Genomic DNA, 20,129 nt, shown 5'->3' with positions numbered 1-20,129 from the left:
CGTTTTATTGAAAATCTCCCTGTTGGCATTAAGTGTTTGTACTTCTAGGAAAATAGATTGTTTGTTGTATAAATTTGCATATCTGCTACATCTTTCAAAAGGCCAAAGTATTTTCTGCCAAGCAAAATATTCTCTGCCATTTCTTTTAATATCCCTGCAGATCTGCAACTCCACATATGGGCAATAACCTCTCCAGACCAGAGGCTGTGGAGCTACAGCAGACTATACAAAGAAAACACATATTGGAAATATATAGCATGCAAAATAACACATATTGCAGCAACTGTTTCATAAGACGACCTGTTAAAAACTACTCATATTTCCCTGCTCTTTTGTAATTCAGCCAGTTCCAGTACTCTGTGCAAAATTAATAAAAATGTACCAAGCCAGTTATGTAAATGTTGATATCTATTTCTCAAATACTTTACCTGCTATTCTACATGGAATTATTTAAAAAACCCCCCAAAACATACAAAATGCTAAACAAATATCACAGAGCACAGAAATAGCCCAGCAAGCCTAGTTGTTGAGGGAATATTGCCATGTCCATGCAAACAACAAAAAAGTGTTCAGCACAGTTGAATTAGTCTTAGCTCAGTGCAGTGCTACTTTGGGAGGTGAAGGAGGGACTTGTTATATAAGAACAAGTTTGGTTTGTACCTTACAGAATAAACATACTCTACTTCAAAGGTAAAACACTGTATATTCCTGAATGCTGAGGGAATCCACAAGACTGCCTCTTTCCTCTCATTTGTGGCCTGAATTTCAATACAATCTACAGCAGTTAGCTGAAAGTGTGACAAACAGTGCTAGTTATCCCAACCCTGCAGCTCATGAGTTCCCAGTACAGCATCCCAATAGTGGGAACAATGCCATCTAGAAGGTGCAAGAGGAGTATTTGTCTACAATGCTGGATATAATCCCAGTGAGTCATTCTTTCCCCTAAGAACTGACACTCCCATAAATGCACTTTATTCAATGCAAAGCAAAAGCTGCCATTTGTACATGGCTGTGCAGCACACAGATGTTGCACATCAGGATAAAACACAGCCATGGCTGTTTAGAAGTGAACTATCGAAGATGTGCTGTCATTAGACAAATCCCAACCTGCAAGTCACAGAGAACATGTCCAAGACACGGCTGCAGCTCAAGATTTTTTGTGACAGCAGGGTATTGGTTAGGCGTGATTGATACAGGGGAGATAATAATTGCTGGGTAAATTTAAAAAAAATATTGGATGAGCAGTGGAGAAAATAAACATGGTCACATTTCAAGAAACTCTGAGGGAATGTGCGGGAGCTTGGGTGGGTGTGGGTCGGACGGTCGGGATGGATGGAGACGAGAGATCTCTGAAGTCAGATCTTGGAACATGCGGTTTATTGCAAAGGGCGTGGGTACAGGGGCACTGCTTAGAGCTGCCAGACTCAGCTCGGAGCAGGCCCAGGAGAGCAAGAGAGTAAGCGGGTAAGTAAAGAGAGAGAGAGAGAGAGGAATGAGAGTGAAGAATAAGTGAGAGAGAGTGTAGTAAGAGTGTCTGAAGTCCTGGTTACAATACAATAAATCATCTTCTGTACTGAATATTCTAATTGTCACTAACCAATCTAATACAAGATACAAATCCTATAGCATTTACATACAGCCTATAAGAGTTCTTATATTACCATAGAGTGTTACATCTTAACTTCTAAAAACTACTCTTTGGACCCCTTCTGCTGAGCTAGTAGGATCTGCTCTGACCCTTGGACCTGCCTGCAAGCAGAGGGTATTGTTCCATCAAGAGGGGATTACCTTCAGTCGGCCATACCATTGTTTTCCAGTTGTTCAGTAACTAAGACTTGGTATCTCAAAAGGTGGCTTTCATTTCGATGTCGCTTATAGTTTTCATATTCTCAAAATCTTTTGTCAGGCAATCATATTTATAAGGCTTTCCTGTTTCATCTTCCCCAACAGGAATGCTTGCACCAATTAAAATGAAGTGTGCTTTTCTTATCTACATGTTTGAAGAAAATGATACTTTATTCCAAACAGGCTACTGAGACTATGCAATGACAGCAAATATGTTACAGAATAGTAACTGTTGAGGCTGCCATTTTACTTTTCCAGTGGACAATTTTGAGGTTTTGTGCTTGTTTTACCTTACACAATTTTCTGACTCAGATGGTCGTTCACAGTAATACCTGCATCTACTTGCTGAGTTATGCTAAGAACATCCATCACCTCTGCATAATGTATAAGAGAAAGAAGCAACAGCAAGCCAGCTAATTCTTTGCAGAATAATAAATCAGCATACATGTCTTCAATCTAAAATTAACAAGTGCATATAATTTTTCATAAATATACCTGCAATTTGAAGCATGATGCAGCACATACAATTGAGGATGCAGGAGATGGTGGGTTTTTACTGAAATGAAGATGCAGTATTTCATGCTTAGGTTTGAAAGAAATATAGCTTAATAAAAATAAAGCTTATGATTCAAGTCACTCTTTCACTTCAGAACTCATTTATGGTACATTTTACACATACTGCAAATGATGAACAACAGCCTTGGGTAATTGCTTTCCTTACAAAGTGTGGGAATCAAAGGATACATTTTAGATGTGTGGTCACAGATATGACCATGCCAATGAATTGCAAATAAGCAACATAAGAGTCGATGATGTGCTGTCTTTGATAGATGTAGTGTTATAAATTGTCTCTTCCATGATAATCTCAATGGGAGAAGAGCACTTAATAACAGGATTTTTGGTGCACAGATTTAAATGAAAAGAAAATTTGGTTGTGTGCAAGTGTAATTGTTAACAAGGAGAACTGTGCTGGTCCCTTACTAACTATTTTGACATCTAGACATGACGGGCTTTGTTCACCAAAGCTAGTACTAGTTCTGGAACGTATTACAATCCAACTTGATTTCCAGATCCTAAACAGAGTCAGCAAAAATTTGTGGAGGGTTGGGGAGCAATTCTTCACTTATAGTTTATCCAAGCCCTACAAGACATCACTGAAGAACAATTTTGTCCATAACTTTTCAAAACTAATTCACATTTTCCCTATCACTTTCCAGGTAAGCAGTGGCCACAAATACTGCTGTTTGTAGCACAATCACAAAGAGCATCCTACCCAAATGCTCATACACACTTCATCTTTCAAGGGGCCATGTAATCACCCCTCAGTGAGAGCTAACAGAGGTCACTTAAAGCCAGGAAGCCTGACAGAGATTTCCTTTATCCATTATCTGAGGTTTAAGTGACCAACGCTCTGTAACAACACACAGGCTCTGAAAGGTTCAGTCTTCACTCTGAAAACATTTTAGGAAGGCCTCAGCACCTCGTAGGAGTAGACACATACTTGGCAGCCACCACCAAAGCACTGAATAAGCAGTGCCAAAGGGAAGCTGGTGCCACATCTGGTAGGACAAGGCCCTGTGTCTGTGTTAACTCATGCACTCCTATGGAGCCTGCTACTGTACAGCTTCCATGCAATTTAACAGGATTCTCATTTCGAGTAAGTAAGGCATGCATAGGTATAAATCCAATTTGTGCGGATTAAGGAGAAGATGAATATATACTCATTTAACTTCACCAAAAGATTTCTGCTTTTTAACACTCTGGTCAGAAAAGCAGTGGTTTATTAGGGAAAGCTTCCAGTTAGAGGAGCTGGCTGCCTTCCTCAGTCTTTTTCCCTGATTCCCATGCTACAACCTTTGGCTGCTGTTACCAGCCTTGGAGTCTCCTGCCTTTGCTAGACATAAACATTTTCCATAACTAGATTCCTTGTTTGAAAAACTGGTGTCCAGACCCTAGAAGGTTCAGTCCATGAAGAGTGTCCTCACAGAGGGGAAATTAAAGTTAAATGCCAGCTATTATTTGGCTGTTTCTCTCTCCTGCGACCATCTCTAGCTGAGCACAGTGAGCTCCACTTCAGAGTTGATTTCCTTCCCTTCTGGAACTCCAAGCATGTGAGCCTCACTGATACAGGATTCATCTCTGTGAGTTTAACTCTGAAGCAAGAATTCATCTTAAGACTGTAAGTCACAACATGGCAAGAAAACACATGCTATTTGGAGACCAAAAGTTCCTTTGAATCTTCAGGGGCATTTGGGAGAATCTAACCTGATTCTTAACTGCCTCTATTTCCATTATTGTGCTGGAAAGTGTTATTAGCTGCCAGAAAGATCTACCCTGGTTAAGGCAAGCTCTGTTCATTTAAGCTGAATTGAAAGCAGTTAAATTAAATCACAGAATCATAGAATGGTTTGAGTTGGAAGGGACCTTAAAGATCGTGTAGTTACAATACCCCTTCCATGGGCAGGGACACCTTCCACTAGACCAGGTTGCTCAGAGCTCCATCCAGCTGGCCTTGAACAATCTTTCGTCTACTGGCAGGTGAAAGGAGAGATCAGCAAGGCTGGGCAGACATGGTGGTAAGGCTGTATGTTTGATTTGGAGGGTGGTAGGGCCGGATGTTTGATTTGTACGTGGCTGCTCAAACAAAGCCATGTCACTTGCCAGAGTATGAGACGCTACCACTGACCCCATTAGAGAGCAATAGAATTTAAGTCTCTGGGAACACTGACTGATCCTGTGTGTGTGACAGTTCAGTAATGCAGTTCAGTGCCTTCTATGCTAAAACTGCAGCTAAAAAATAGTTCAAACATACATTTCTTCTAGAAAATTACAAAAGGTTCAGCACCATTGCTGAAAAAACAGTAACTATTCAGCTGTGGCCACTGTAACCATTTTTACTTAGAGATTTACTTACCTGGTCTAGTGGAAGGCGTCCCTGCCCAACAAGGGAGTTGGAATGAGCTGATCTTTAAGGTCCCTTCCAACCCAAACCACTCTACGATTCAATGATTCTATCATTTCTAGTTGCGAAGGGGGATTAATACCAAGTTTTTATTGTGATTTAGGGCTCATTAGACAAGACATATCGATAGAGGCGTCCTCTGCGGCGCTGCTTTACCTATAGCCCCACCTCGTGGCCACAGCGCGGCCCAGCCGCCTTCGCCTTCCCCCGGCCCCTCCTCGCCTTCCCCCGGCCCCTCCTCGCCTTCCCCCGGCCCCTCCTCGCCTTCCCCCGGCCCCTCCTCGCCCTCCCTCGGCCCCTCCTCGCCCTCCCTCGGCCCCTCCTCGCCTTCCCCTGGCCCCTCCTCGCCTTCCCCTGGCCCCTCCTGGCCTTCCCCTCGCCCGCCCCGCCCCAGCCCCAGCCCTTTTGGGGCTGGGGGTCCTCCGAGCCGGGGTCTCCCCGCGCCACCGGAGGCTCTCTCCCGCCTTTCCAGTGGCTCCTGTGCGCGCTCCCTCCCTCCTTTCCCGCCTCCTCCGCTTCTTCCCGCCCTCTCCGCTCGCTGCCGCCTTCTCCTCGGCTCCCTCCCGGCGCCGTGTCTCGCCCGCCATGGCGAGCAAGGACGGTAGGAGCCCCCGCTCCGCTCTCCCCGGCCGGGCGCTGGGGTGTGAGGGTGCGTGTGCCCGGGATGGCGCAGCGGAGCTGGGGCGCTCCGGGATTCCTCCCCGAGGAGCTTCCGCGGGAGCTGGGAGCGGGGCTGGAGCGGCTGCAGTTTTCGTCCCGCCGGCCGCCCCCGAGGGCCCTGCGGGACCCCCGCTCCTGCCCCGTCCCGGTAGAGCCCCGGCCGGGGCTGCGCCCCCTTTCACCCCCCTCCACGCTCTGTTCATGCCTTCCCTTACTGCAGTGCTGGAGGACACGGTGGAGGAGCGTGTCATCAGCGAGGAGTACAAGATCTGGAAGAGGAACACCCCCTTCTTGTACGACCTGGTGATGACACACGCCCTGGAGTGGCCCAGCCTCACGGTGCAGTGGCTGCCTGATGTGACCAGGTGAGAGACGGGCAGAGAGGCCGAGAAGGCACCGGGAAGGCTTCTTTTCTATTAACCTGGTGTGCTGAGTAACTTGGGGATAAAAACCACGCAAGACGAGAATAATTTGCGTTAAACTTCTCTTTGTGAGCTTGTAGCCCTTTATTTTGCTTACAGCTTTAAAAACCCCGCGGGTGTGCAGAAGCATCGAGGAAAAAGGTCACAAGTTGATACTTCACAGAAGTCTAGATTAGCCTATCAGAAGGTGTTGTGAGGCGTGAACACAGAAGTCTTTCTCAATTTATTTCTAAATAAGAGATCTAGTGCTCATTTGTAGTTAATTCTGATTGAGAAATCTATCTACTAAATTAGCTCATTCTTAAAGACTGTTTTTCCTCTCGTGCACTATATATACTGTTCTGTCCAAGCTATAGGATCTGTAGTATATGCCTGATATCTTTTAAGTCTGGGCTTACTTAAGAGAACATTCTAAAACTGGTTCTTCACATTCTGGTTTTGTCCCTGGTTCATTGTTGACTTCACATATTTAAATTTCCCATTCTTCCCCATCTCCCTGAAAAAATTGTGGGCTGAGTTTCTTTTTCTTAAAGAATCATGAAGGTGGGGATAGAATCTCTTCATGTGCCAGCTACTACAGAACTTAAATTGTTGCAGTAACCACTCGGGGCTCCACTGAGGTAGTGATGTAACATGGATTTAGGTAGATTTTAAAAAAAACTTATGTGTAAGCTTCATGCAATTATCAGAGGATGGTCTCTTTCTTCTGTAAAGTTCCTTTTCACATATGGGATTGTAACATATGTGTTGGTTAGGTGATGACTTCATTTGGTGTACCAGAATGTTTGGGGATGATGTTGAGAGATGTGAGCTAACCAGTCATGGCATGGAGAAAATGAAGTGGGGACTTGAGGGTGTGGAGCCCTTATGAGGAACACTTCTGCTTGCCTCGTATTTTGCAGATTGACTTAATATTCAGTTTAAAAACTGGTGTTTCCAATTATCCAGTGTCAAAATATGTAAGCCATTTAAGGCAAGGACTGCCTCTTTGTATGGCACCTGACATGATGGGACACCTGTTCCTGATGCAAGTAAGTGCATGTGCATTGTGTGTTTCTTGTTTGGTTTTGTATTTTTTTTTCCCCCTTTACACTTGGAAGTGGTGTAGTAATACCTCTGGTTGTTTGTGATTATCCAAATGATTCCGGATTGCTTGGATTCAGGCAACATAATTAATTTGTTGCATTCAAGAATGCAAAGGTTGCTTGGTTTTGACTGCTCAAATTTGTCCTTTCAGAGATAAATGGCACCATCCATCCAGCTGTTCACTTTTAACTAAATGTTACATTCAACCACCAGAAGAGAAATTTGATTCTAGTTAAGGTAACTGGTAAAAGCTTCTAGGAGAAGTAACTAAAACAGGTTGCCACTTGCCCCCTCAGGATTTATGTTTTATGGAAAGGATTATTGCTTGTTTCCTAAATCAATACTGTGAGACTCCAGGGAAATTAGACAGAAGTAGGTATTGGTGTCACCTCTAACTGCTGTGCAAACTGTAACTGTCCCTTTCAAGCCACAGTGGCTATGTTCACTGGCTTGTGTTGTCACTCGAGCCTTGCTGGTTGTCTCTTTGGCTTGCTCATGGCAGAGTCCAGTTTGCTTTATTGCACAAGTCTTTGCAACAAAGGGGAGGATCTCTTACAGAGTCTCTCTTTTCTAGTTCCCTGAAGAGGTTTGGATCTTGAGGGTTGTTAATGCAAGCTATGGAACTTCTGGAACTGAGCACATACTTTTATTCCAACATTTATTATTCTAAACAGGCCAGAAGGAAAGGATTATGCTCTGCACTGGCTGGTTTTGGGAACACACACGTCTGATGAACAGAACCACCTGGTTGTTGCCGGAGTCCAGATTCCCAGCAATGATCAGTTTGGTGCTTTGCAGTATGACAGTGAGAAAGGAGGTGGGCATGCAGCATTCTTAGGTTCTGATTGAGCAGTATCATTGCTGCTTTCACTTGTTCTGATAATGGTGTTCTAACTTGCTGTTAAATACTAAAGTGGACATATACTTACGAGTCTACACTAATTCTAGATTACTAAAAAGAGGAAACTTTTTTTCAGAAGAGCTTAGGTAACATTATGGTATATAATCCCTACTAGGCTTTCTACCAGCTCTCTCAGTTGTCGTGAAAACAGGTATACATCTACCTCAAATAAAGACTGAAGGTCTGAAAGAGGATTCCAAATATCAAAAGTGTTAATGCTATTGTGTTGCATGGTGTGAGTCTTTCCTAGTCTTTGCTTGTGTTTAATGAGGTGCTACCACTGTATCTTGGAGTAGGGAAGATGCTGTTTCAGTAGTCTAAAATAATTGGTGTGATAAACTGAAATTTTTCTGACAACTGTAGAATTTGGTGGCTTTGGATCTGTGACTGGCAAAATTGAGATGGAGATTAAAATTAACCATGAGGGTGAAGTGAACCGTGCCCGATACATGCCGCAGAACCCCTGCATCATTGCAACAAAAACACCCTCTGCTGATGTGCTGGTGTTTGACTACACTAAACATCCTTCGAAACCAGGTGGGTCAGACTCCTTGGAGCTGAGCAAAATGCCTCTTGTCATCGAAGGGTAAACTTGTGTTTGACTGTGATGGGGAGAGAGTTGCTGGGCTCTGGAATCCAAAGGAGGAGGCCCATATCTTCAGGGACTTCAACTGCCTGGTTATGCTCACTTTTGTAAGAGAATCTTGATAGAAGCAGCACTCTCTGGAGAGGTTCATGTATAAAATACAATTACTGCAACAGAAGCAAAGTTCTTGGGTGGTAATGATGCTCCTATGGATTGATGTGCAAGGAGACGCTAAAGGGAAGGAATTTTCTGTCTTTCAGACCCGAGTGGAGAGTGTAATCCTGACCTTAGATTAAGAGGACACCAGAAGGAAGGCTATGGCTTATCATGGAACTCAAATTTGAGTGGACATCTTCTCAGTGCATCAGATGATCATGTAAAAACCACATCTTTTCCCCTACTTAAAAAACCCAACTCCTCCTAATTTATGCTGTAGTAGAAAATTGGAGAAAACCTGTCCTAGTGCAGCTGTGTATTGTTATGTGGGGAAGCTCTCACATATTGTAATTACATTTCTAAGGGCTGTCAGTTGGCTTTAGGCTGTAATCAACAACGAGTTCTTTTTAAGGTTCTTGATGTAAGAATATTTTTATAGTTTACTGCTGGAAGAAACCCTTTAAACTGGCTTGGGTCAAGACCATAATTTAATAAGACTCTCAAAGATCAGTTGAACTAATAGCTTATACATTTCTTTGTGGACTTTAAAAGTGTAAATTGCTTTTGTGGCCTTCTAAATAATCCTTGGGCCTTGAACTTGCAGAAAACTGATTGATAACTTAGCTCTCATTTGTGGCATACTAAGTGTTCTTTTTCAAAAGCAGAGAACTGCTTCAGGAGTGTCGTCTCTGTCGAGTGTGATTGATTATTTATTTGAAAGATAGTACAATCAGAGTCTGCATTTCAGTAGAATGTGGCTTATTTACAGATGGTGTGTTTATGGGATATAAGTGCTGGACCCAAAGAAGGCAAGATTGTTGAGGCAAAAGCCATCTTTACCGGGCACTCTGCAGTAGTGGAAGACGTGGCATGGCACCTGCTCCATGAGTCTCTGTTTGGATCCGTGGCGGATGATCAGAAGCTTATGATGTAAGTTAGGAGGTTTCTGGGTAGTGCATGCTGTGTGCTGCCAGTGGACCTAGTCCACAGCACTTGGATAAAAAACAAAGTCTGAATTTTGACATGATTTCATGTAGCTCTTTATGGCAATCAGCTACAGTGATGGTGCAGAATCACTTAAATCTACATGCCATTTAATGTGTTCCCATCACTTGAAAAGAAGATGTAACTAATATGTATGTCAGCTTCCTGGTGCAAGCTGTTCTTGTACAACAGACAAAATACTGAAGGTTTTGGAATGAAAACTGTAGCTTCAGAGTTGGGTTTAGTAATAAAAGCTATCGTGAAAAAGAACCTCCTGTAAAAACTGAAGTTTGTTTGCTCTCCCTCTTTCCTCCCTGCCCCTGACCCCTTCCCCAAACCCTTCACTGCCACAGTTGGGACACAAGATCTAATGCCACGTCCAAGCCGAGTCACTCAGTAGATGCTCACACAGCCGAGGTCAACTGTCTGTCCTTCAATCCTTACAGCGAGTTCATTCTGGCAACTGGCTCTGCTGACAAGGTTTTTACTTGTGTATATTTTACATTCCCAAGCAGTGCAGATGAAGGCCATTATAGTATAACCAATTTCTTGTTACTTGTGTCTCCCAGACGGTGGCTCTATGGGATCTTCGAAACTTAAAGCTGAAACTCCATTCTTTTGAGTCTCAAAAGGATGAGATTTTTCAGGTGGGTAAACTACTCACAACCTGTAGAAAAAACCCATGAAGAGTACTGAGTTGGACAAGAACATGTAGATTTGTGTTCTTGCAACACAAATATATCTGTTGAACCAAAACTCACTATGTTGTGTTTGACAATTACAGACAGTACCATGTAGTTTATTTCTGCCTTTCCCCACTTGCCTTTAAAGCAAGTAGTCAACAACTTGCTGCTAAAAAGATACGGGGTGTTCACAAGTACCTTTAGTACAGGTAGAAGGTTTCTCTAAAATGATGTGCTGTACAGAGGATTTGGGTTCAAACCTAATTTTGTGAACTCTGCCTAATTAATTGGGTGCAAGTAACAGTGATTTTTAGACAAATTTCATAAAATATGGTAGATCTGTAACACTGAAATAATGTTGTTTGTTCAGGTTGAGAAACCTTAAGACTTTAAAGCAGTCTATTTGAGCTACTAGATACCCTCTGTGCTGGAAGAAACTGATTTGCAGAGTACAGTTAAAAATTAGTGGCCGGGGTGCTGGTTATACAGGATATGCTTTAGAAATCAGTTAACTGCTCCACTGAAGTTGTTTTCTTTTAATAGGTTCACTGGTCTCCTCATAATGAAACCATTCTTGCTTCAAGTGGTACCGATCGTCGGCTTAACGTATGGGATCTAAGGTGAGGAGCAATTCCTTTCTGTTAGCATATATGAACAGATGGTTAAAAAAAAGGCTGCTGGCCTGCATTATTTGGCAGGTTTGATTTGTGCTGTTCTCAAGCCTTCCTTGCTTACCTCAGGCCTGGTCTTTTGGGTATAAATAGAAACAGCGCAGTACATCTAAAGTTACTTCTCCATCAGGATTTCTTGCTAATAGTGTTGTTTTCTGTTGTCCATTTGTTGCCTAGATTCAAAAGAAAAAACTTGCAACAGTGTTAAAGTGGTAGGATAAAAAGCAGTTCTTCAATGAAAGCTTTCAGGTGCACAAACACAGCTGTATGTGCATGCGTGGTAAAGGATTTCTACAGTTTTTAAAAGGTTAATTAATTAGTGTATCTTGCAGGTATATTCAGTAGGAGGTCAGTTGGCCCGGTAACCCACTCTTGGGTCTGCCCCTTTGGAGTTGGTCCAGGGGTTTCTTTCCCCTATTTCTTGTTATGTCTCTCAAGTTCTGGTGGAAAACAAGATGTCCTTGTCAGAAATTGTGGTCTTAAGAATAAGACTAAACAGAATTTCAGGAATGTATTAGAAAGGGTTAGCTCATTATTCTAAAATGTGAGAGAGGGCAGGAAAAGTACTAGAAATCATACAACTATATTTTAAAAATCTACAAAGCTACACATATGAAAAAGGGTAAAAATCTTTAGGCATCACATCAGTAAGTGATTTTTGCTTCCATGTGCTTCACAAGTTAAGATTCTATTTCAGTAATGACAGTGCCATACAGCTGATGTTTTATACCAGATGATTATAGTTATTTCACAGTGAGGAAAACAATTTGCAAATATGGGAAACAAAGGCCAGGAACTGTTAAGTTGATATAAAATGCAATTGTAATTTTAATAAAAAGTATAAACTACTTTCTTACAGTAAAATTGGAGAAGAGCAGTCTGCAGAGGATGCAGAAGATGGGCCTCCTGAGCTGCTGGTACCCTTTTGTTCAGGTTTCAGTGTGCTGACATGCTGTGTGGCAGTGATGTCTTGTCACTGTGCTGCTAAAACTGCAGCTGTTCGTAAATCTTTTCACCTCCCTGGTTTCCAGTCCATTGCTCTCATTTGCTGTAGGCTTCCTCTGTTCAGTTCTGAAGGTTTCCCCATTTCGTGTGTGACTCTGTAAGTGCTCTTAGATGTAATCAGAATGAAAAATGTCTGGATTTCACAGCCCAGCCCTGTGTGAAGAGAGACCATTTTGAGGATGTCAGTTGTTGCTGTAATAATAGGAACTGTTACCTCAAATGCTGTCTCAGCAGCTGCATCTGTGTCCAGTGAATGGGAAGCAGTTGAACACACACCTTCCTTATGTCTGTTGTGAATCTCTAGTAGCAAGTTTTTCTTTGTGTAGTCATTAGCATGATGAATTTAACTTAAGAATCCCAGGTTTTAACAGATTTATCTAGAGTTGAAATGGCTTACTGAAGCTTGTGGGGTTTTTTTTAACAGTTTATTCATGGAGGACACACTGCCAAAATTTCAGACTTCAGCTGGAATCCTAATGAGCCTTGGGTAATCTGTTCTGTATCAGAGGACAATATAATGCAGATATGGCAAATGGTGAGTGTCACAACAGCTCTTGAGTTGCTCTGAAGCTTAGTGTATAAATGAAACTGAAAAGGCTTGTTCTTCTTAGGGCAGCTTGTGCCTTTGAGGACTGAAAGTTGTCTGTGCCATATACTTCTTGCTCTAATCAAACAGTGTAAGACTTTAAAAAGAAAACCCAAGACTCAAACAACTTGAATAAAAGCAACTGCTAGTTAATTCTTGATTCCAAGTCCTAGGTACTAGTTAAGATTTATTCTTAATTAAAGCAGTTAAAAACTTATATCCAGTATTAGCCAAGACTTATTCTTCCCCCTGTATGTTGGCTGTAAAGCAGGATGCTTTTTAACTCCCCAGTTAGTTCATATTACATTACAGGAAATGGAACAGCTATCTTAGAAATGTGGAATAAAGTAATTTGGGAATAAATTAAATTAAAAAACTGTAACGGACTTAAGTGTGTTCCACAGGTCAGGCTTCTTTTTTTTTAATATGTGTTCTTGTTTTGTGTGTTTAGACTAAGGTTGAAATAATTCCAGATAAAATGTTCATAATAAGGCTAGTGGTTAAATGGCTACGGCTTTTGCTGTTGAAATGGAGCAATTCAAGAAGGCGACTGCCAAAATGTAGCCACTGTGTGCCCATTCCTAAATTTGGCTGCCCTTTAAGAAAGGGCAGGGAGAAAGTCCCTTCAAGGAGGGGATGATAGCTGTGCCACCTTGGTATTATCAAGCTCTTTTTCTATATGAAGTGTAGAAGATTGTTTAAAAACAGTTGTGTGTATCACTTGTAATGTAATGTCTTGTGTCTTCAGGCAGAAAACATTTACAATGATGAAGAACCAGATATAACAGCAGCCGAACTGGAAGCTCAAGGAATGTAACTTTTCTTCTTTAAGGAACTACTGGGAATGACATAGTAACATAATTCAACTACGCATACAAAAAATAAAGCCCCAAAAATAAAAAAGGGCAACTAAAAAACAAAACCAAAAGCCCCCACAATCACTGGGCAGAAGTATTACATCAAAACAAGAATATTCTTAATGAGGCACAAAAAGCTTGTATAATCACGTTGTCGTGGGCTACCCTTGGTTGTGTAGGCACTTTGAGGTGTTGTATACGGTACAGCAATTAGCTTTAGAGAAAGTAAGAATGACTTGATACCTATGTCTATATTTTTAAACAAACTTACTGGATTCCTGTAAATAAAATTGTCAAATCCTCACTCTGCACACATAGAAACTATATTAAAAAAGCCCCTTTTTATTAATATGTAAAAAGAGCTTTCCACTTTTACACACCACGTTTGGATTGTCTTTGCATAAATAAAATCTATTTAAAAGAAGTTTGGTGTGTTTAATGTCCACTGGCATAAGTTGAATGCTTTCTTGCCTGAATATAATTTAATTGCTGCCTGGTGATAAAGGTATGTATTTTTTAGTTTATAACTTAGCCCACACTTAAAGGCCTGGGAAGATTAGAGTTGTCTTCATGCCAAAAAAATTGGAATAGATAACTTGACTCCTTCACAAAGGAAATGGGTATAGGAGGAGGTTTAGGGAATCCATGGGGCGAGCCGGTAGATCTCTTGTAAAGTTCAAGTATAAATCTTGAGCAGACTCAAGTAACGTCTTTGTATTTGGGTGGTTAGTGGTTGGATTTTGTTTGTTTTGATGTGGTTTATGTGTGTGTGTTATGGGGGTTTTTTGGGTGGTGGTAAAAGCACTATCCTTTATCATTTTCTTAAGTGCCAAGGTGCCAGTGACCTCTCAGTGAATTGGTGACACCTGTATTAGGGCATTTTTTACTTAAGTGAGGCAACTGGGCAGTTGTCTGAAATACATTAGTGTCTGAACAAATAGAAGACAAACAACAGTTTGCTTCTAAACCTCGCACTGACTGAAAAGCTCAAGAATTTTTACTCTATAGAAACAAAATTTCTCCGTATTTATGGATCTACAGACAGGTAATGGATTACGTTGGGAGCTGTCAGACAAATGTCAGTGTCTGCCTGGAGTTTATAGCTCTTACCTACTTAAGACCTTAATGAAATGAACTGCTGGCTGTCCTGATCTTTCTGCTCAAGCTGAAAAAAAGAAGACTGTGGTGACTGATACTGAAAATGTGATACCTTGCTCTCCTCTCCACTGGGACTGTAACAAGTTATAGACTGCTGGGCTCAAGCTGCATATTTGAAGCTGCCTGTGCTGGCTCTGGCTGGGATGGAGTGCATGTCCATCTGAGAGTGATGTGGTGCTGGGAGCTGTGGTTTGGATTTATGGCTGGAATGGTGCTGATAAGGTGCCTGTACTTTGACTCTTGCTGGGCAGTGCTTGCACACTGTGTAGGCTGGGGCAAGGGACATGAGCTGCGGGGGAGACAGCTGGGATAGCTGACCCCAACTGGCCAAAGGGATATTCCTTACTTTGGTCCATGCTCAGCAATAAAACGGATGGAGGAAAGTGAAGAGGGCCTTTGGTAGTGACCCTCTTGGATGGTGGCAGGGCATTGACCTGTGTCAGGGAGGGGGCAAGTGGTTTCATTCCCTCCTCACCCAGCTCTAAACCTCCTCCAGCTGTACCCAGGAGATTTTCTTCCTGTTCTCTCCACCGCCCTGCTGGGGAAATGCAAGTGACAGCACATGATAAGCATTAAACACTGAATTCAGAGATGGTTTCTGGTCAGGCCCTACATTCTTTTGGCAGTCATTATAACACACACAGCTCTTGAAAAGTAGGAAATGAAGATGTTGATGCCTTTTTCTCTGGTCCTAGAACTATGATCCAGAAATGATTAAGGGAATAAAAGGGGTTTTACCTCATTTAATAAGGGTCCTTATGGTGCACAACTTGATAAGGTGGAAAATGCCGGAGAATGCACACGGCGCTTGACGCGTATACAATTTTTACGTATTTTGCAAATTAGCATATCTGACAAAGGTTCCCCAATGAGAAGCTTAATAGATAAAGTAGTGTCCCCCTATTCTGGCAACTTCTAGTCTCCCCCCTCAGATGAGGCTTGTATCCTGTTTACAAAAATATGTCCTAGAGAACTGGTTCCAGCCTTGGTTCCTATGGAGAACCAAGATAGCATGAAGGCTTCAGACCTTCAGCTGGGAGACTTTTAGAACGTTTTGTCCTCCTGCCTAGAAAAATACTGGAACTAAGTTGCAATATCAGGCTTCAAATACGTATACTAAGAATACAGAAAATATATAAAAGGTATATAAAAGAAAAGGCAAAAAATCACCACAGCATAATGTCAATGGCCCAACTTTCTGGAAAAACAGAAATACTTCCCCGAGAGAATGGTGGTGGTTCCTCCTGGTGAAGATAGAGCAGTGCTCTCTGACATGACCCCTCCCTGCTGCTGGTCCTCTTCAGTGCTCACTTCAAGGAGACCTCCTGGCTGCTTGGCACTAGCATGTAGAGAACAGCTCATCTCTAGAATTGGTGATTCCAGCTTTGTGTGTGAAATATGGTTGGGGTTATTCACTAAAGTCTTTTTACTGCCTCACTAACTGAATGGGAGGGAGAAAGTGGAGTGTAGTAACTGCACTGCTCTTGTCATTGCTTTTCTTATGCTACTTATTTTTAATTCCCCGCCTGCTCTTACAGGGGCCACCCCCTGCTTTGTAGTCACTAAGTCACCATGCACAGACTTGTCTCTCTCCACACCTTTTTCAAGAATGGTTTCTATTAAAGTGATGGAGGTAGGTGCAAAAGAGCTTGAATATTCCTCTGGAAGGCTGAGATGCTGTTGGAGTTCAGCAGGCAGGTGACAACTGGACAGGACATGCTAAACAGCATGAAAGGTCAAACCTGCCAAAGGACATCTTGGCCACTGCTTGATTAACTGTGCTTTGGTCCAGCTGGTGTTCTGGGTGTACAAACACTAAAATGCCATGCACAGGAAATGGAAATGAATGCATTCTCTGATTATGGGTTTTGCCACCCCCCCTCCCATGGGCAGGGACATCTTACACTAGACTGGTTGCTCCAAGCCCCATTGAACCTGTCCTTTAACACTTCCGTGGATGGGGCTTTGAGATAAGGCATTCACAGCTTCTCTGGGCAACTTGTTCCAGTACCTCACCACCCTCACAGTAAAGAATTTCTTCCTAGTATCTAATCAAAATCTACCTTTTGGGAGTTAAAGTAATTACCCAGCATCACTCCCTGCACTTGTGAAAAGTCCCTCTTTGACACTGACTGTCAAATTTTGTCAGGGTTCTAGATTTTATTTACTGAAACACCAAGAGCTCAGATCTGGAGGTGTAGGGATCACTGGTGGCACCCTAAATGTCCGACAAAGCCCTACTTCCCTCTAGAGCACAGAGGAGCACGCACCTGGGGGGCCTAGGGATGCAGCCAGTGCCTGCTCTTACAGCTGAAAGGATGGGATAATTTATTAGGGACCAAAATTATCTTTAACTATACCTGCAGTTCAAAGCACAGCAGTAAATGAAACCTCTACTCTGCTTTCTTTCTCCCAAGTCTGGATTGTCCTGCTCCATACCTGTGTACACACAGCATCCTTCAGTAGCAGCAACTTCATACCAATCTTTTTTAGGCAGCTCTAAGTTAATTAGGAGAGTCTACAACTTAGTGGCTGAAAGTGTTTTATTACTGAGAATGTGGTGCTGGAACCAATATGGCTTTTAATTTGCAAGTAGTTTTTTCAAAGTATTTTTTTAATGCCTGAGTAGCATGTTTGTGAAACAGTGGAAGATCATCATAGTGAAGTCTATGTAGCTGAATGCCTAAGATTTTGATTTTAAAAACTGTTGCCTCCCACAGGAAGTAGATAACTGCTTATGCACTGCGATTTGGTAGTAGTAAATACAATGGGAGTTTGAAGTTTAAAAAAAAGAAAAGTAATAGAACATTCAACCTGAACAATGGCTCCAGCAAGATATTTATTTATTGCATTAGACAAGAGTTACTTTAGGTGTGCTCACACGGTACTTACAGAGTACACTTAGTTCAATGTGTTATTCCTGGAGGTTCATATGTGCTGGGAAAAGGACATACTATCAGGCTTTCCATACACTGGCCCTTCTTTTCAAGGGAACTGTATACAGTTTTGAGACCTACCTTTTTTGTATTGGCTGTTCTCAGAAGACCAGGTATAACAAAAATTACAGAAGGTAATTTAAAGTGAAAAACGGCCAGTTTAGGGTGACTTCGTTAGTTGTTCTCAACACCTATGTATTTGATGCAATTTTTCAGTATTTTTTCTCTCCAAGGTTTTCAGCCTACACCAAGGAAATCTAAATTCATTCCTCTTTGAACTGAAGTACAACATGAATGACAGTGAAACTATATACTGTATTTTAAACCAGCCATTTTATTTCAACAGACCTGTTTTTCTGAAGTTGAATGACAAAAATCTTCAGCCAGGCTCTCATCAGACCACACCAGTACTTTGGGAGAGCAGCAGCACTGTGGCAGAGAGATCTTTTATTGCTAATAAAGCCAAGAGCCATTATTAGTGTCCATCAGAAATTTTTGCTCCCACTCTTCCCTAAGAATGGGATGGTTTGCCTCACCAACTCCTCTGAAGATAAACTTGACAGAAGTACTTGTGAGGAGCTGCAAGGGTTTAAGAGTAACTGATACTGAAGTATTTTGGAAGATTAATACCTATACAACAACAAACCTGAAAGTGCATATAACATTCCTGCATTTTGCTTCAGTGTGGCAAAAAGCAAGTTTGGGGTTTTCCTTTACTGTCTACAAAGATCTGTATTTGCTTTAATTGTAAAATGCAAGACCCTTGAGAATACTGTTGGACACCAGGTCATTTTTGCTATGTAGCTACACAGTTGATGCCATTATCCATACTATACTTTGTTGTCTTCCATGTGTATGCGATGCCTCTTCAGCACTGAAACAGCTGAACAAAGCTGTGTAAACTCTCTACAGGGAACAAGTAGTTAAGTCAACACCGAGTTTGACTTGTTCCTTTACAGCCACTGAGATGTTTGGTGGAGTAGATTCTTCATAATTCTTTCAACATCAACTTCTGTCCTGTGAATGTCAAACCCAAAGCTTCCCCCAGTTCGAGCAGAGTCAAACACGGATAACAGGTTTTGAGAGTTTGACTGTTCTTCCCCTTTAAAAGGCAATGGATCTCTCTTTTAACACATCAAGAGTGCATAAAATCCATATTCTGGAGAAAAGGGTTAGGAGGAGAGTCAGCAACCACCCAGCAGGAAACAGCAGAGGCACAAAGCCAGCAAAAGCTTTGATGAGCAGGATTTGTAAAACAGGCAGCATGACCAAGATCAAATGGTTTTATATGAATACAAGTGTAAAGGGTAGAAACCAACCAACCAAACAACTCCCAACAAATTACATGAATTAAATATCAGTATCATATCATGGACTTGGCAGAACTGAGGTAGGTATTTTGACCCTTAACACCAGGACATAAATTGGTGGAAGTGATAGTGAACTACAGCAATATGGAGTATCTGTCACATGGCTGTATTAGATTAAGTTTAAAAATGAGTGACTTAAATTCATTTCCTCAGCTTGAAATATCATGAGATGTAACAGGGTATTTCAATTTGTAAAGGCTCTAAGAGGTTACTTTCTTGAAGTAGAGCTGTAGGAGCAGTGTCCTTGGCATAGTTTGGAATTACACAAAGGCCTGCTTCAAGTGTTCCCGTCCATGAGACAGGCACAACCCAGATCCCTGTTTGAACAAGAAATTCAAAACAACATGCAAGCTCAAAGCTAAAAGATAACAAACAGTTTTAAAGGAAATTAAAATAAAGTCTTCAGGGGCAGCATAGTATTCTTAAATCACTTAAAAGTTCAGGCTAGATGGGTGCCAGAGTCAGCAAGATCTGTAAAAGCTAGCACAGTTTGATGAGGCTGAGTTCAGCTCTTAGAAGGAAATACAACCCTCCTTCAAGAGGAAATGTCTAAACAAGAAGAAAAAGGTGGAATTATCAAAATTTAAATGTAAAACATAAAATTAAAAAAGACAAACAAAACAAAACAAACAAAATCAAACCAGAAAGGAACAAAAAGTATCTGTGAGGAGTAACTTTCTAAAGGCCTAAAACCAAGTATCTCTGACTATATCAAACACGTGTGCCTGGAGGGCTCAGAATGCAGCTGGTGAAAGAGGTTCTCCCCTCAGACCTACTCTTCACAAGAGAAGTACAGCTCAAATGTATGTGTACATGTTTGCACGTGCATTAGCAGGAGAGACTTAGCACTTGATTAAGAAAAGGAAAAAGCCAAAATCCCCAGCTATTAACTGTGACCAAACTTCCCTCTAGCAAAAGCTTGCAAATCTGACCAGTTTTGATAAGGAACTTAGGAAGACTGGCAAGATCCAAGGAAATAATAACAGATTTGACTTCTGTATCAGCATGCACTGGAAGAAAAGAGAGAAAGAGGTGTTTACACAGGAGCAGAGGCAGCACCTTTGAGGAGACAAGTCTCAGATATAAAGGAATACTCTGAAGTACAAGGAAAGCACTAAGACCAGACAGTATAGCTGGATTTCAAAATACCTGGCACAGCTCTAAAAATGGCTCAGGGCTAGGAACTCTGCTGCTCACCTTTTATACAATGGGTATCTTCAAACAAGTTAATAAACTTTTTAAAATTAAAAAATTAATACTA

At 41.7% G+C, this 20,129-nt stretch overlaps 1 protein-coding gene across 2 annotated transcripts; it reads left to right on the top strand.

Annotated features, from left to right (window-relative positions):
• Positions 1-5,164: 5,164 nt before the first annotated feature.
• RBBP7 (RB binding protein 7, chromatin remodeling factor) lies at positions 5,165-13,828 on the top strand. Of its 2 annotated transcripts, none has more exons than XM_048286979.1 (12): positions 5,165-5,408; positions 5,688-5,832; positions 7,650-7,792; positions 8,240-8,413; positions 8,723-8,838; positions 9,388-9,548; positions 9,956-10,082; positions 10,172-10,249; positions 10,829-10,905; positions 11,816-11,873; positions 12,386-12,496; positions 13,296-13,828. In XM_048286979.1, exons 1-12 carry the CDS (start codon positions 5,393-5,395, stop codon positions 13,362-13,364), a joined length of 1,275 nt encoding a protein of 424 aa, XP_048142936.1. In that variant the 5' UTR covers positions 5,165-5,392; the 3' UTR covers positions 13,365-13,828. The 2 variants fall into 2 exon arrangements, with proteins under 2 accessions (XP_048142936.1, XP_048142928.1); XM_048286971.1 differs by having other exon boundaries at positions 5,165-5,456.
• The last annotated feature ends 6,301 nt before the right edge of the window (positions 13,829-20,129 follow it).

This window comes from Corvus hawaiiensis, chromosome 2 (assembly GCF_020740725.1).
Source record: "Corvus hawaiiensis isolate bCorHaw1 chromosome 2, bCorHaw1.pri.cur, whole genome shotgun sequence".
NCBI classification, from domain to species: Eukaryota; Metazoa; Chordata; class Aves; order Passeriformes; family Corvidae; genus Corvus; species Corvus hawaiiensis.
Note: the sequence above shows the minus strand (reverse complement) of the source record. Positions and strands in the feature narration are given on the sequence as shown.

Coding starts and splice junctions, on each gene's coding strand:
- RBBP7 (XM_048286971.1), top strand. CDS start 5,393: ATGGCGAGCAAGGACGGTAGGAGCCCCCGCTCCGCTCTCCCCGGCCGG. Junction 10,250..10,828: donor AAAAGGATGAGATTTTTCAG/GTGGGTAAACTA, acceptor TTCTTTTAATAG/GTTCACTGGTCTCCTCATAA. Junction 10,906..11,815: donor CTTAACGTATGGGATCTAAG/GTGAGGAGCAAT, acceptor ACTTTCTTACAG/TAAAATTGGAGAAGAGCAGT.